The 16,605-nt window shown below is 42.1% G+C and overlaps 1 protein-coding gene across 1 annotated transcript in view; it reads left to right on the top strand.

Moving 5' to 3' along the window:
- Positions 1-11: 11 nt before the first annotated feature.
- Positions 12-16,605, top strand: part of LOC142257670 (embryonic protein UVS.2-like) — a 31,422-nt gene continuing 14,828 nt past the window's right edge. Inside the window, exons 1-10 of the mRNA XM_075329808.1 lie at positions 12-18; positions 257-301; positions 8,565-8,633; positions 11,704-11,838; positions 11,930-12,047; positions 12,980-13,158; positions 13,457-13,538; positions 13,894-14,021; positions 14,631-14,746; positions 16,365-16,590. Of these exons, the coding sequence (XP_075185923.1) occupies positions 12-18; positions 257-301; positions 8,565-8,633; positions 11,704-11,838; positions 11,930-12,047; positions 12,980-13,158; positions 13,457-13,538; positions 13,894-14,021; positions 14,631-14,746; positions 16,365-16,590 (1,105 nt within the window). The remainder of the gene's footprint in view (positions 19-256; positions 302-8,564; positions 8,634-11,703; positions 11,839-11,929; positions 12,048-12,979; positions 13,159-13,456; positions 13,539-13,893; positions 14,022-14,630; positions 14,747-16,364; positions 16,591-16,605) is intronic.

Genomic DNA, 16,605 nt, shown 5'->3' with positions numbered 1-16,605 from the left:
TACATATAAACATGTTAAGTAACGGGAATGTTAAACCTTGTGATAAATCATAAATTAGAAGTCTTTGGTCTAGATATATATCTTAAAAAAAATCAAATTAATATCATCATTAAGAGGAAGATTGTTGATATATAAATCTAGCAGGTAATTTAGACTGCTGTACATTGGCCATTACCTCATAAAATTTCCAGTTCTTTAGATTCTTTTTGTGATGTTTTTTTTAAATCATTAATATAGTTCTTATTTAATTTCATAGGAAAAACATTAAATGAAATCAAGAGAATTATAAAGCCTTTACCAGGTATGATTATTTAATGTTTAAGTCAGAAGAATTTTTTATATATATATATATATATATATATATATATATATATATATATATATATATATATATATATATATATATATATATATATATATATATATATATACCATACTATGAAGAAAAAGACATGGATCGCACATCCCAAAAATACAATGATCTAAAGCCGCTAGGCAAAAAATTAAATAGAACATGAGGTTCTTTTGTTACCATTCTGATCAGATTGTATTAAGCCACTGCCACGTCACGGCAAACCTCTTGAGTGGGTCCCTAACCTGACCTTTTTGTGTGGCACCGTGCACTGACCACCGCCGCAGCGACAAAGCGCCAGCAGGGCGGGCGACCTGGTGCCTCACAGCACCCATGCTGCAAGGCAAAGCCCCCAAGGCTCCAGGCCGCGCCGCCCCACCGACACCACACCACCACAACAGCAGCCACCACACAGCACCAGCACACAGTGAGAGGAGCTGTGCACTCACCTCCCACTGGCTCCCATATGTGAACTGGGAGCAAAAAGAAGGCTGACCCCTCTTGCAGTCTCCTGCTGATTAAAATCACCTGTGCCAAATGGGGAGAGTGCAGATCCAAGCAAAAAAAGAGGGGGATAGACTGATATAAATACCATACTATGAAGAAAAAGACATGGATCGCACATCCCAAAAATACAATGATCTAAAGCCGCTAGGCAAAAAATTAAATAGAACATGAGGTTCTTTTGTTACCATTCTGATCAGATTGTATTAAGCCCACTGCCACGTCACGGCAAACCTCTTGAGTGGGTCCCTAACCTGACCTTTTTGTGTGGCACCGTGCACTGACCACCGCCGCAGCGACAAAGCGCCAGCAGGGCGGGCGACCTGGTGCCTCACAGCACCCATGTTGCAAGGCAAAGCCCCCAAGGCTCCAGGCCGCGCCGCCCCACCGACACCACACCACCACAACAGCAGCCACCACACAGCACCAGCACACAGTGAGAGGAGCTGTGCACTCACCTCCCACTGGCTCCCATATGTGAACTGGGAGCAAAAAGAAGGCTGACCCCTCTTGCAGTCTCCTGCTGATTAAAATCACCTGTGCCAAATGGGGAGAGTGCAGATCCAAGCAAAAAAAGAGGGGGATAGACTGATATAAATACCATACTATGAAGAAAAAGACATGGATCGCACATCCCAAAAATACAATGATCTAAAGCCGCTAGGCAAAAAATTAAATAGAACATGAGGTTCTTTTGTTACCATTCTGATCAGATTGTATTAAGCCCACTGCCACGTCACGGCAAACCTCTTGAGTGGGTCCCTAACCTGACCTTTTTGTGTGGCACCGTGCACTGACCACCGCCGCAGCGACAAAGCGCCAGCAGGGCGGGCGACCTGGTGCCTCACAGCACCCATGCTGCAAGGCAAAGCCCCCAAGGCTCCAGGCCGCGCCGCCCCACCGACACCACACCACCACAACAGCAGCCACCACACAGCACCAGCACACAGTGAGAGGAGCTGTGCACTCACCTCCCACTGGCTCCCATATGTGAACTGGGAGCAAAAAGAAGGCTGACCCCTCTTGCAGTCTCCTGCTGATTAAAATCACCTGTGCCAAATGGGGAGAGTGCAGATCCAAGCAAAAAAAGAGGGGGATAGACTGATATAAATACCATACTATGAAGAAAAAGACATGGATCGCACATCCCAAAAATACAATGATCTAAAGCCGCTAGGCAAAAAATTAAATAGAACATGAGGTTCTTTTGTTACCATTCTGATCAGATTGTATTAAGCCCACTGCCACGTCACGGCAAACCTCTTGAGTGGGTCCCTAACCTGACCTTTTTGTGTGGCACCGTGCACTGACCACCGCCGCAGCGACAAAGCGCCAGCAGGGCGGGCGACCTGGTGCCTCACAGCACCCATGCTGCAAGGCAAAGCCCCCAAGGCTCCAGGCCGCGCCGCCCCACCGACACCACACCACCACAACAGCAGCCACCACACAGCACCAGCACACAGTGAGAGGAGCTGTGCACTCACCTCCCACTGGCTCCCATATGTGAACTGGGAGCAAAAAGAAGGCTGACCCCTCTTGCAGTCTCCTGCTGATTAAAATCACCTGTGCCAAATGGGGAGAGTGCAGATCCAAGCAAAAAAAGAGGGGGATAGACTGATATAAATACCATACTATGAAGAAAAAGACATGGATCGCACATCCCAAAAATACAATGATCTAAAGCCGCTAGGCAAAAAATTAAATAGAACATGAGGTTCTTTTGTTACCATTCTGATCAGATTGTATTAAGCCCACTGCCACGTCACGGCAAACCTCTTGAGTGGGTCCCTAACCTGACCTTTTTGTGTGGCACCGTGCACTGACCACCGCCGCAGCGACAAAGCGCCAGCAGGGCGGGCGACCTGGTGCCTCACAGCACCCATGCTGCAAGGCAAAGCCCCCAAGGCTCCAGGCCGCGCCGCCCCACCGACACCACACCACCACAACAGCAGCCACCACACAGCACCAGCACACAGTGAGAGGAGCTGTGCACTCACCTCCCACTGGCTCCCATATGTGAACTGGGAGCAAAAAGAAGGCTGACCCCTCTTGCAGTCTCCTGCTGATTAAAATCACCTGTGCCAAATGGGGAGAGTGCAGATCCAAGCAAAAAAAGAGGGGGATAGACTGATATAAATACCATACTATGAAGAAAAAGACATGGATCGCACATCCCAAAAATGCAATGATCTAAAGCCGCTAGGCAAAAAATTAAATAGAACATGAGGTTCTTTTGTTACCATTCTGATCAGATTGTATTAAGCCCACTGCCACGTCACAGCAAACCTCTTGAGTGGGTCCCTAACCTGACCTTTTTGTGTGGCACCGTGCACTGACCACCGCCGCAGCGACAAAGCGCCAGCAGGGCGGGCGACCTGGCGCCTCACAGCACCCATGCTGCAAGGCAAAGCCCCCAAGGCTCCAGGCCGCGCCGCCCCACCGACACCACACCACCACAACAGCAGCCACCACACAGCACCAGCACACAGTGAGAGGAGCTGTGCACTCACCTCCCACTGGCTCCCATATATGAACTGGGAGCAAAAAGAAGGCTGACCCCTCTTGCAGTCTCCTGCTGATTAAAATCACCTGTGCCAAATGGGGAGAGTGCAGATCCAAGCAAAAAAAGAGGGGGATAGACTGATATAAATACCATACTATGAAGAAAAAGACATGGATCGCACATCCCAAAAATACAATGATCTAAAGCCGCTAGGCAAAAAATTAAATAGAACATGAGGTTCTTTTGTTACCATTCTGATCAGATTGTATTAAGCCCACTGCCACGTCACGGCAAACCTCTTGAGTGGGTCCCTAACCTGACCTTTTTGTGTGGCACCGTGCACTGACCACCGCCGCAGCGACAAAGCGCCAGCAGGGCGGGCGACCTGGTGCCTCACAGCACCCATGCTGCAAGGCAAAGCCCCCAAGGCTCCAGGCCGCGCCGCCCCACCGACACCACACCACCACAACAGCAGCCACCACACAGCACCAGCACACAGTGAGAGGAGCTGTGCACTCACCTCCCACTGGCTCCCATATGTGAACTGGGAGCAAAAAGAAGGCTGACCCCTCTTGCAGTCTCCTGCTGATTAAAATCACCTGTGCCAAATGGGGAGAGTGCAGATCCAAGCAAAAAAAGAGGGGGATAGACTGATATAAATACCATACTATGAAGAAAAAGACATGGATCGCACATCCCAAAAATACAATGATCTAAAGCCGCTAGGCAAAAAATTAAATAGAACATGAGGTTCTTTTGTTACCATTTTAATCAGCAGGAAACTGCAAGAGGGGTCAGCCTTCTTTTTGCTCCCAGTTCACATATGGGAGCCAGTGGGAGGTGAGTGCACAGCTCCTCTCACTGTGTGCTGGTGCTGTGTGGTGGCTGCTGTTGTGGTGGTGTGGTGTCGGTGGGGCGGCGCGGCCTGGAGCCTTGGGGGCTTTGCCTTGCAGCATGGGTGCTGTGAGGCGCCAGGTCGCCCGCCCTGCTGGCGCTTTGTCGCTACGGCGGTGGTCGGTGCACGGTGCCACACAAAAAGGTCAGGTTAGGGACCCACTCAAGAGGTTTGCCGTGACGTGGCAGTGGGCTTAATACAATCTGATCAGAATGGTAACAAAAGAACCTCATGTTCTATTTAATATTTTGCCTAGCGGCTATTAGATCAATGTATTTTTGGGATGTGCGATCCATGTCTTTTTCTTCATAGTGTGTTATACAACATTCTATCCCCCTCTTTTTTTTGCTTGGATCTGCACTCTCCCCATTTGGCACAGGTGATTTTAATCAGCAGGAAACTGCAAGAGGGGTCAGCCTTCTTTTTGCTCCCAGTTCACATATGGAAGCCAGTGGGAGGTGAGTGCACAGCTCCTCTCACTGTGTGCTGGTGCTGTGTGGTGGCTGCTGTTGTGGTGGTGTGGTGTCGGTGGGGCGGCGCGGCCTGGAGCCTTGGGGGCTTTGCCTTGCAGCATGGGTGCTGTGAGGCGCCAGGTCGCCCGCCCTGCTGGCGCTTTGTCGCTACGGCGGTGGTCGGTGCACGGTGCCACACAAAAAGGTCAGGTTAGGGACCCACTCAAGAGGTTTGCCGTGACGTGGCAGTGGGCTTAATACAATCTGATCAGAATGGTAACAAAAGAACCTCATGTTCTATTTAATATTTTGCCTAGCGGCTATTAGATCAATGTATTTTTGGGATGTGCGATCCATGTCTTTTTCTTCATAGTGTGTTATACAACATTCTATCCCCCTCTTTTTTTTGCTTGGATCTGCACTCTCCCCATTTGGCACAGGTGATTTTAATCAGCAGGAAACTGCAAGAGGGGTCAGCCTTCTTTTTGCTCCCAGTTCACATATGGGAGCCAGTGGGAGGTGAGTGCACAGTTCCTCTCACTGTGTGCTGGTGCTGTGTGGTGGCTGCTGTTGTGGTGGTGTGGTGTCGGTGGGGCGGCGCGGCCTGGAGCCTTGGGGGCTTTGCCTTGCAGCATGGGTGCTGTGAGGCGCCAGGTCGCCCGCCCTGCTGGCGCTTTGTCGCTACGGCGGTGGTCGGTGCACGGTGCCACACAAAAAGGTCAGGTTAGGGACCCACTCAAGAGGTTTGCCGTGACGTGGCAGTGGGCTTAATACAATCTGATCAGAATGGTAACAAAAGAACCTCATGTTCTATTTAATATTTTGCCTAGCGGCTATTAGATCAATGTATTTTTGGGATGTGCGATCCATGTCTTTTTCTTCATAGTGTGTTATACAACATTCTATCCCCCTCTTTTTTTTGCTTGGATCTGCACTCTCCCCATTTGGCACAGGTGATTTTAATCAGCAGGAAACTGCAAGAGGGGTCAGCCTTCTTTTTGCTCCCAGTTCACATATGGGAGCCAGTGGGAGGTGAGTGCACAGCTCCTCTCACTGTGTGCTGGTGCTGTGTGGTGGCTGCTGTTGTGGTGGTGTGGTGTCGGTGGGGCGGCGCGGCCTGGAGCCTTGGGGGCTTTGCCTTGCAGCATGGGTGCTGTGAGGCGCCAGGTCGCCCGCCCTGCTGGCGCTTTGTCGCTACGGCGGTGGTCGGTGCACGGTGCCACACAAAAAGGTCAGGTTAGGGACCCACTCAAGAGGTTTGCCGTGACGTGGCAGTGGGCTTAATACAATCTGATCAGAATGGTAACAAAAGAACCTCATGTTCTATTTAATATTTTGCCTAGCGGCTATTAGATCAATGTATTTTTGGGATGTGCGATCCATGTCTTTTTCTTCATAGTGTGTTATATATATATATATGTTACGAGAATTTTAAACCAAATTAGAAGTCTTTACTTTAAACGTATGTCTTAAAAAAAAAATTGATAACGTAAAAATAGAATGATTTTTCCTTTTCTGAGACTATACATGAATCAATGCAGCTTTGAGTAGATTGTCACATCTGATATTGTGGCCTGTGAGAGTGTCAAGTCTTTGAGAATGTCAAGTTTTACATACAAACATATCTTTATAAAAGTGTCACTAATAAATCAAGTTGATGCCAAAAACAGCATAGAGGCCATGTCACCCTGAGCCGATTGATATTTGACGGTCTGGATACTTAGGATGCATTGTCTAGCAATCAAGCTGTAATCTTGTCAGTCAATGTGTCCTTAGAAACCAGTCAGTTAATAAATATTTTAGTCTGTAGCTCAAGACACAGCCAAAAGTAATGGTAAAGAGATGACAATTGGAAAGAATTAATTGGGGCTTTTGACTGCAAACAACATCAATATAGCATTCATCAACTCATCAACTTCTAAAACACCTCCTATATATCCCTTTCTCTAATTCTCATTCTCAATGTCCCCCTTATCAATTGAATCTCTGAATTATTTTCTTTTCTTCAAATATTATATACTAATCTTCTTTGCTTTGATTCTTTAGACCTTTTTCAATGTTTCATTGCTTTATCTCCATGGCTAAACTTTGAGCTGTTACATTCTTTCATCATCCAGAATCACCCCAAGTTGGCTGCTGCATTCCGTGCTTCTGCTTTTATACAGGCTATAAAAGTCCCTTCTGATTAGTAATGCTGTACCATGTTATGTGATAACATATTATACATATTTAACAACAAAATGTTACATATTTCCATGCTTTTTCCTGTCTTCAATTAACTATAAGTTAAAAATAAAATACACATTAATGACAAATACTTAATATGAGAAAATTCTAATCAAATAGAATTTGTGTCAACATTTTTTGAATATTTATTATTATTATTATTATTATTATTATTATTTTTATTAATATTATTATTATTATTATTATTATTATTATTATTATTATTATTATTATTATAGCACAATTTTTTCCATGGCGCTTTACATGTGAAAATGGGGGGCATACGTAGACAAATTATTTTCTTTTCTTCAAATATTATATACTAATTTTCTTTACTTTGATTCTTTAGACCTTTTTCAATGTTTCATGGCTTTATCTCCATGGCTAAACTTTGAGCTGTTACATTCTTTCATCATCCAGAATCACCCCAAGTTGGCTGCTGCATTCCTTGCTTCTGCTTTTATACAGGCTATAAAAGTCCCTTCTTATTAGTAATACTGTACCAGGTTATGTGATAGCTTATTATACACATTTAACAACAAAATGGTACACATTGCTATGCTTTGTCCTGTCTTCAAGTAAGTATACGTTAAGAATAAAATACACATTAATGACAAATATTAAAAATGAGAAAATTCTAATGAAATAGAATTTGTCAACATTTTTTGAATATTTATTATTATTATTATTATTATTATTATTATTATTATTATTATTGCACAATTTATTCCATGGCGCTTTACATGTGAAAAAGGGGGGGGGTATATGTAGACAAGTACAATAGTCGTGAACCATACAAGTCACAGACTGGTAAAGGAGGAGAGAGAACCCTGGCCACAAACTTCGCTAAAGCCTACAAATTTGAATTCATTTTTTGTGAATAAATAAAAATGGCTGCCATCCCTTATTGCAAAAGGCGAGGAATAATCACATGACCCTGAGTGCGGTCACGCAGGCATTAAAACAATGAATTACAGATACTAAATCTTAGGAATTAGCAAAGCCAATCAAGGAGAATCATAGAAAAAAGCAGATGGAAGAAATTCAGCAGTCATTTTGTGGTGAATCTGGATAGTGACAGGACGTCACATTTTATAGGTTTGCCATAGAAATGGGGATAGAAAGAAACTGTATAGTCAGTTTGTGACAGCATAGCAGTGAAGATGATTAGTGTGTGGAAAAGAGACAATAACAGATCTAGTTGCTTGAGAGTGAGCGAGATATTAAGGTCAAAGCCAGGGAGGGACTTTACTGATCAGTTGGGTTTTTTTGCATTTATGCAGAAGCATAACACAATATTGCTGTTGGAAAAAATATATTTTGAGATCACTTTATAACTAATTTCTGCTTGTACTGAAGAGCTTGGAAGGGGTTGGATGCTGTCCAAGAAGAAATCATTATGTCAATTTACGGAGAATTAATTTGCACAGAATCCAATTTTTCAATAAAATTCAGTGAAGCAGGGAAATTTAAAATTCAGAATATTCTCGTATTGCTAATAAATGTTCATATTTTCAGTATCAATATTATATAAATATGCGTAGTATTTATTTAAGTATATATATTAACCAAAAACTATGCTTAAGAAAAAATCTATTGCCTAATTACTACATTATGTATATATTTTTTAAGTTTCAGATAGTGCTGAAGAAGAACCTGAAGGCGTCTTTAGCAGGATATTGAAGGCTAACAAAGGTTTAGGTAAAAATGAATTAAAGCATTTGATAGCAAATAAAAGTTGCATAGTATAAATACCACAATTTTAAGCATTGATATTGACTGATGATTTCAATAATAACTTAAAGAGGACCTGTCAAAAAGTCAAAAATGTTCTGTTTTTTCTCTTATTTTAGTCCCGCTGCTTCAATGAGTGCTATAATTTTTGTTTTTCATTTTTAAAATCAGCCATATGATTCCAGAAATTCTAGACTTTTTATTGAGTGCTAATTTAAATGACCCTTACAAAGAGTTGTGGCTCACATTGCAGAGCAGCCTATAGACACGCCTGTCATGGATTATGTAACAATGGAACAGTGGCTCCTAGGCTGACTCTAAGACTGGGGCTCCTGTGCTGTCTCTTATCTCAAAGGTAGGCTCAATGGTAGCCAGGTTCGAGCCCCCAGCATGACCCTGTCTCCTGTCTGAGCCCTGATACAACTCCATACCCACCCAGGGAGTGGGCTGAAAACCAAGGAAAGAAAACCTCCACAAATAGGCACATACTAGGGGTAAACGAAAATGCATGCACAATGCACTCAAACACAAAGGAGGGACAGTATGTGATCTGGGGAGAAATGCAGAAAGGGGTAGGAAATAAATGCACAACTGGAGAACTCACACCATGCAGAACCGCAACTGTAGATCACTGTAGGACTGGATAACCACAGGAACCAAGGAAGCAGAAAGCTATATCTTGCAAACAGCTCCAGAATCCAGAATCTTATAAAGGCTGGAGATGGTGATCAGCAGCCTGAGCTCCCAGCAGCTGATCACAGGCCAGTAACAATTAACTCCCACTGTGCTGGAGAGCAGTGAAGACAGAACCAGCTGACGCCCATGGCAGGCTGTGCAACTAAAGAGTCCCAGGTGGTTTGTCAGACTCTGCAGTGTGAACAGAGTCCGACACCACCACGACACCCAAGGAGTGCAACGCAGAACACCGCATGACAACAACACAGAGCATCCTGTGAGCAACACCACTTGGTAAAGACCGTAAGAGACCATGAAAACTAGCACCAAATAAGAATGCCAATAAATCTGGAACTATATTGTGAAAAAAAATACAATATTCAAGGAAGCAGCAGTATTAAAATAAGAGCAAAAACTGGACATTTTTGACCTGGTGACAAGTCATCCTCATATAGTAGATTAATCATTTTTATGGAGTCATGAATAGTGTTCAACCATGTAATATTGTAGATTGGATAATCTTATTATATAAAATGTTAGCTTCCATGTAAAGTTTCTATCACTCTTCACAAGTTACTTTTGAAGTTCACATTCAACTTCATCGACCCATGGCTCTCTTGCACTATATATATATATATATATATATATATATATAAAAATACTCGAAGGTGGCCCGATTCTAACGCATTGGGTATTCTAGAATTTATTGTGTAGTTAATGTATGATTTTTGTTATATATATATAGACGTTGTTGTGTGTAGTTATCAAGTGTTTGTGTAGGGCGCTGTACATGTTCTGGGTGTTGTCTGGGTGTGGGGGGGGTGAGAGCGGTGTTGTATGTGTGTTGCATTGTGTGTGTTGCGTTGTTTGTGGAGCGCTGTGTGTCTGCAGCGTTGTGTGTGTGTGGTGCTGTGTGTGTTGCGCGGTTTGTGTGGGTGTTTTGGGGGGAGGTATGTTTTGTGCAGTGCGTGTGTGTGTTGGAGGAGTAGTCCTGGGGAGAGAAGAGTATAATAGGAGGAGTAGTCCTAGGGAGAGAGGAGTATAATAGGAGGAGTAGTCCTGGGGAGAGAGGAGTATAATAGGAGGAGTAGTCCTGGGGGAGAGGAGGATAATAGGAGGAGTAGTCCTGGGGGGAGAGGAGGATAATAGGAGGAGTAGTCCTGGGGCAGAGGAGTATAATCGGAGGAGTATTCCTAAGGCGAGAGGAGGATAATAGAAAGAGTAGTCCTGGGGAGAGAGGAGGATAATAGGAGGAGTAGTCCTGGAGGTGAGGAGTATAATAGGAGGAGTAGTCCTGGGGGGTGAGGAGTATAATAGGAGGAGTAGTCCTGGGGGGTGAGGAGTATAATAGGAGGAGTAGTCCTAGGGAGAGAGGAGGATAATAGGAGGAGTAGTCCTGGGGGGAGAGGAAGATTATAGGAGGAGTAGTCCTAGGGAGAGAGGAGTATAATAGGAGGAGTAGTCCTGGGGGGAGAGGAGTGTAGTAGGAGGAGTAGTCCTAGGGAGAGAGGAGGATAATAGGAGGAGTATTCCTGGGGAGAGAGGAAGATTATAGGAGGAGTAGTCCTAGGGAGAGAGGAGTATAATAGGAGGAGTAGTCCTGGGGGGAGAGGAGTATAATAGGAGGAGTAGTTCTGGGAAGAGAGGAGGATAATAGGAGTAGTAGTCTTGGGGGGAGAGGAAGATAATAGGAGGAGTATTCCTGGGGAGAGAGGAGGATAATAGGAGGAGTAGTCCTGGGGGGAGAAGAGGATAATAGGACGAGTAGTCCTGGGGAGAGAGGAGGATAATAGTAAGAGTAGTCCTGGGGAGAGGAATATAATAGGAGAAGTAGTCCTGGGGAGAGAGGAGGATAATAGGAGGAGTGGTCCTGGGGAGAGAGGAGGATAATAGGAGGAGTGGTCCTGGGGAGAGAGGAGGATAATAGGAGGAGTAGTCCTGGGGAGAGAGGAGGATAATAGCAGGAGTAGTCCTGTGGAGAGAGGAGGATAATAGGAGGAGTAGTCCTGGGGGGAGGAGTTTTAATAGGAGGAGTAGTCCTGGGGGAGGAGTCTAATAGGTGGAGTAGTCCTGGGGGGAGTCTAATAGGTGGAGTAGTCCTGGGAGGGAGGTGTATAGGTGCCCAATGTTTGTGGGGGGCGTGGCCGAGCAGGCACAGTGTGTGGGGGCGTGGCCGTGCGGGGGGCGTGGCCGGGCCAAGTGGCCAATGCGTGCGGGGGGTAGGGCCGGGCCGAGCCGAGCGGCCAATGCGATGGTTGTCACTGTAATTACGTCATTTCGGAGCAAGACAGATAGACAGAATAAGGCAATTATATATATATATATACATTTAAAATAAAATGACATTTTTTCCAACTTTTAGAAAATATCTTGCCATTACAAGACGGTGATATTTTGGTGAGAACTGGACGTAGTGCTTCAAACTGTTCCAACTGCAAGTGGCCTAAATCTACAGATGGGAAAGTCATTGTACCCTACAATTTATCGGCTCCTTATAGTGAGTTTTACTTGATCATTTTGTACTTAGACGACCATGTCAACTGTCCAATAATAGAGTTATTGTAAAAGAAAAATTCTTGTAACTCCAGATGATAATCAACGCAAGCTGTTTCAGAACGCCATGGATGAGTTTGAATCTCTTACATGTGTGAGGTTTGTGCCTCAGACAGTAGAAACTACTTTCATCAACATTGGGTCTGGAAATGGGTAGGTTACTTTCAGGTTTTCAATACATTTGAAGTAAAATGTTATGTTTGTTCATGCCTAGTAATATAATCTATTCTTGTAGATATATATGTGGCCACACTTTTTCATGTATAGAATGTATTTTAAGTTACCAAACACTGCCATATTATGTGGCAGGTGTAGAATGATTGAAAATAAATTAGTAAGAAAATAGGGATAGGAGGAGGGCTACTGATACTCACTGGATAAGTAGATTAACAGATAATAGTATACTTGAAATAGACACATGACAATACTGTTCATTCGTGGGATGGAGGAAACTATTACACCCAGATCCTTCTTTTTAAAGTGACTCTTCTAGTTTAACTCCCTCTAGAACATATGATACTCAAAGAATATTAATAAACTGATTTGTAAGTTTACAATGATTCATGTTGATCCTTACCTGCCAAGTGGATGCAGACTCAGTTTGTCCAGCTCCGCTTGTAACTTAAGAATATTTTTCCTACTTTTTTGTCAATTGCAAAAAAATTTAAAAAAATACCAATCTCACTTTATCACAAAGCAATCATGATAGTTAAGTGGCTCATTGAACGAAACAATAACATTTTTGGTCCATGACCAGTAAACTCCCCCACTCTCAATCCCATTGGGAACATTTGGTCAATCCTCAAAAAGTGGGTGGACAAACATAAAACACAGAAATTGTGATAAACTCCAAGCAGTACAAGAATGGGTTGCCATCAATCATGATTTGTTCAAGAAGTTTATATCCTGCATTCCAGCGCAAATTAATAAAGTCTTGAAAAAAAATATTCAACACAATTGTTAGGTTTTTCATGACCTTAACTCCAAGAACTAAGACTTTACCTTAAACTATAATTTAACCTTTCTCCTGATTCTAATACTGATTAGAATATTACAATAAACCTGTATTCCCTCCCTATGTTCAGATGTCACTCAACTATTGGGCGATCAGGTGGAAAACAGGCTGTTGGATTAGATATATATGGTTGCATGTATAAAGGAATTATACAACATGAGCTAAACCATGTCCTGGGGTTTGTACATGAGCATATGAGGAGCGACCGTGACAGCTACGTCACCATCATGTACCAGTATATATCACCAGGTAATGACTCCACCATGACTAATTAAATATATGGTCATACAGATGTAAAATTCTTAAAATAAATATTTGTTGTGCCAGAAACCTTAGTTTGGAGCTATAAATGTTCATATGAAATTTGTGAAACACGGCTATCAAAATTGGAAGTCAATGAGTGTTGGTGGTACTGCATAACTACGGTAGGCTTGCAGCACTAATGCCTTAGCATGCCTTACAGATTTATTTTAAAATTACTACATCTGTAATGTTGATGTTTTTATCATTATAAGATCCAGACTTACATAGGTGTCTTCTCTTATAGGTGATACTCCTAACTTTAATAAAGCAAACACTAATAATCTTGGTATCGAGTACGACTACTCCTCAGTGATGCATTACGAAAGGTAAGTTATTGACATTATTATTATTATTATTATTATTAATAATAATTATTATTATAGTGCCATCAATTCCATAGCACTTTACATATGAAAAGCGTATATAAATATAAGTATAGAAATAGCACAGACTGGTACAGGAGGATAGAGGTCCCTGCCCGCCAAGGCTCACAGTCTACAAGGGATAGATGAGGATACAGTAGATTATGGTAGATCTGGTTGTGCGGCGCTGTATCATCATCAGCAATTATGCATGGTTACTAGAAATACCAAAACTAATATAAAATATTAAATCTTTTATTCTATGACGTGTCACAATCTCACGTTATCTGCCATTTTTTTATTTCCTTTTTTTAAACAGGGATGCATTCAGTAACACTTCAGGGCAAGCCACCATTGTCCCCAAACCAAATCCCAATGTCTCAATTGGACAAAGAGATGGACTGAGTGTTCTAGATGTTTCCAAAATTAACCAATTTTATCAGTGTGGTAAGTTCTAGAGTTGAGCGAGTACCTAACTATTCGTACTTGCTATACTAAGAACGAGTACTGTCTAATACTCGCGTAGTTGCTCCAAATAACGTGTGCAATGCAAGTCAATGGGAAAAACTCGCAAAGTAACGAGTAACCAGAATGCTGTACTATTCGCTACTCGCATGAAAAGTATGGCATTTGGGTTACTCGTTACTTTGTAAGTTTTTCCCCATTGACTTGCATTGCACACGCTATTCGGAGCGACTACGCGAGTATTGAGGCCACTTTACACACAGAGATAAATCTTTGGCAGATCTGTGGTTGCAGTGAAATTGTGGACAATCAGTGCCAGGTTTGTGGCTGTGTACAAATGGAACAATATGTCCATGATTTCACTACAACCACAGATCTGCCAAAGATTTATCTCTGTGTGTAAAGTGGCCTTTTGATAGTACTAATTATGAGTATAGTGAGTACGAATAGTTAGGTACTCCCTAAACTCTAATAAGTTCTTGAAGGCCTACATTTTTAAAAACATTGTTTCCCAGACTATATTTGGACAATAGAATCAAAAAATGTATAATTTATTCATAAATCCTTAATTGATTTTTTTTTCCCTTTTAGACGTCTGTTCTCACTTACTTAATGAAAATAGTGGAACTCTGACCTCAGCCAATTACCCATCCACATACCCAACTAATTACAACTGTGTTTGGCTGTTTAGACTACCATCAAATCAGGTACAGTAATGAAGAAGCATAATTGAACATGGAGCTAAAGTTCTTCATTTTTTCAAAAGGAACAATATTTTGTAATAAAATTTAATTTCTTATCTTATCAGGAAGGTGCAAAAAGTGACTCTGAAAGCAAAATTTCAGAAAAACCACTACTGACAAGTTTTTCTTGTAAATCTAGACGAGAATGTCGGCATCTAAAATTCATTATATGCACATACCCATATGAAATATTCCTTCTAATATATGGTGGTGTAATACTGAATTATTGTCCACCACATTTTGAAATAATGATTGGACCACCATTACATACGTGGTTGTAGAGAAGAGCAAATACATTTTTAGTGGAAATAAATTCTCGAATTTTAAAAAATCTAAACTCCCTAAAATGCAGATTTTTTTTATATACTTCAGCAGAAATTTATCAGAACCATAAAAAAAAATCAAAATGTTAAGCAAAAATATGTTTATACTCATCTCTTTGGGACCTAAGTTCCTCACCACCATTCATCTTGTCCTCAAAAGTGAGACCTGGGGATTTCAAAATGGCCAACTGTGATTCACAGATGCCACAGGGACTGGATTGGTCACGGTTAGGAACAGAAATGCCAGAAAGGTGAATGAGTATAAGATTTTATTTTTTTTTTTCATATTATGTTAATTTATGCTCTGAGGTTTTTAAATGTTTTCCCATTTTAAGCTAAGGCTACCACTTTTAACTGCTTCTTTACCACAGTACATCAACATTTCCCCTGCATATGCCAAAAAATACAATTTGTGCCTCTGGAATATGCGCTATCCTGTTCGATAAGCTAGATTAAAGTGGATCCATTCATAGATCCCCGGAATATACATGCGCATAGGCATGTTATGCTTTATCCTACTTAGGGCAGAGCAAAGTCCTAAACTGCGCTAGCTCCTATAAACCTGGGGTGAAGTATTGCCAGCAGATGCGCCATGGAGGACTTTGCCCTGTCCTTATTAGGAAATTACATGCACAGGTACCAGATTCCCATTAACCTGTGGATGATATAGGACGTGACATTCACAATTCATATTAATAAAGCCAGGAGAATGGCAGCTGAAAAGACTAAGGAGATGCCAAGAAAAGAAAAATGACACCCATTGGATCGGATTGCATTCTATACCAGAATTATAAAAGGCATTTTCTGGCATGTGCAGGGATAGTTGGGGGCTTAAATATAGGTAGATAAACTACGGTAAATGACTGGTTGAGTGTGGTAGCTTTATTTTATTTGGGGAAACCTGGTGAAAAATTCCTTTTAAATCCACTGATAATACCTTCTATGAGAATCACATTTTTTGTGAAAAAAATGGACAAATTCAAAGTTTAACTGATCCACTCATTTTTATTTGTTTGGATTTCCTAATTGTGGGAACCATTGATGAACCTCATGCAACTTACAATTTTTTTGTTTTTTTTTAACTTTGACCCTCAATTTATTTCTATATCATTTCTACTTCTGTATACTCTTCCCAGCTAAAAAGAAGTATGGATAATATGGCCGCTCTGTGATAGCATGGGCTAGCTTTTTGTGGTTTCCTTATTACACGATGTTGATGGATCACATAGCTGAATTTCCAAATATTTTTACGATTTTAGGCTTCGTTGACTTTTGTTGCCTTTGATGTCCAGTCATCTCCTGATTGTGCATCTGACTACATTAAGATTTATGATGGTCCTACCAAGAGGCATCCCTTGTTGATAGATAGAACTTGTGGATCAGGAGTTGTACCTCCAATTATTTCATCTGGCACCCAATTACTGGTTGAGTTTTCCAGTGATGGCAGTATTACTGGGACGGGCTTCAAAGCTTTATACACAACAGGTACAGTAAGATATT

Source organism: Anomaloglossus baeobatrachus, chromosome 12 (assembly GCF_048569485.1).
Source record: "Anomaloglossus baeobatrachus isolate aAnoBae1 chromosome 12, aAnoBae1.hap1, whole genome shotgun sequence".
NCBI classification, from domain to species: domain Eukaryota; kingdom Metazoa; phylum Chordata; class Amphibia; order Anura; family Aromobatidae; genus Anomaloglossus; species Anomaloglossus baeobatrachus.
Note: the sequence above shows the minus strand (reverse complement) of the source record. Positions and strands in the feature narration are given on the sequence as shown.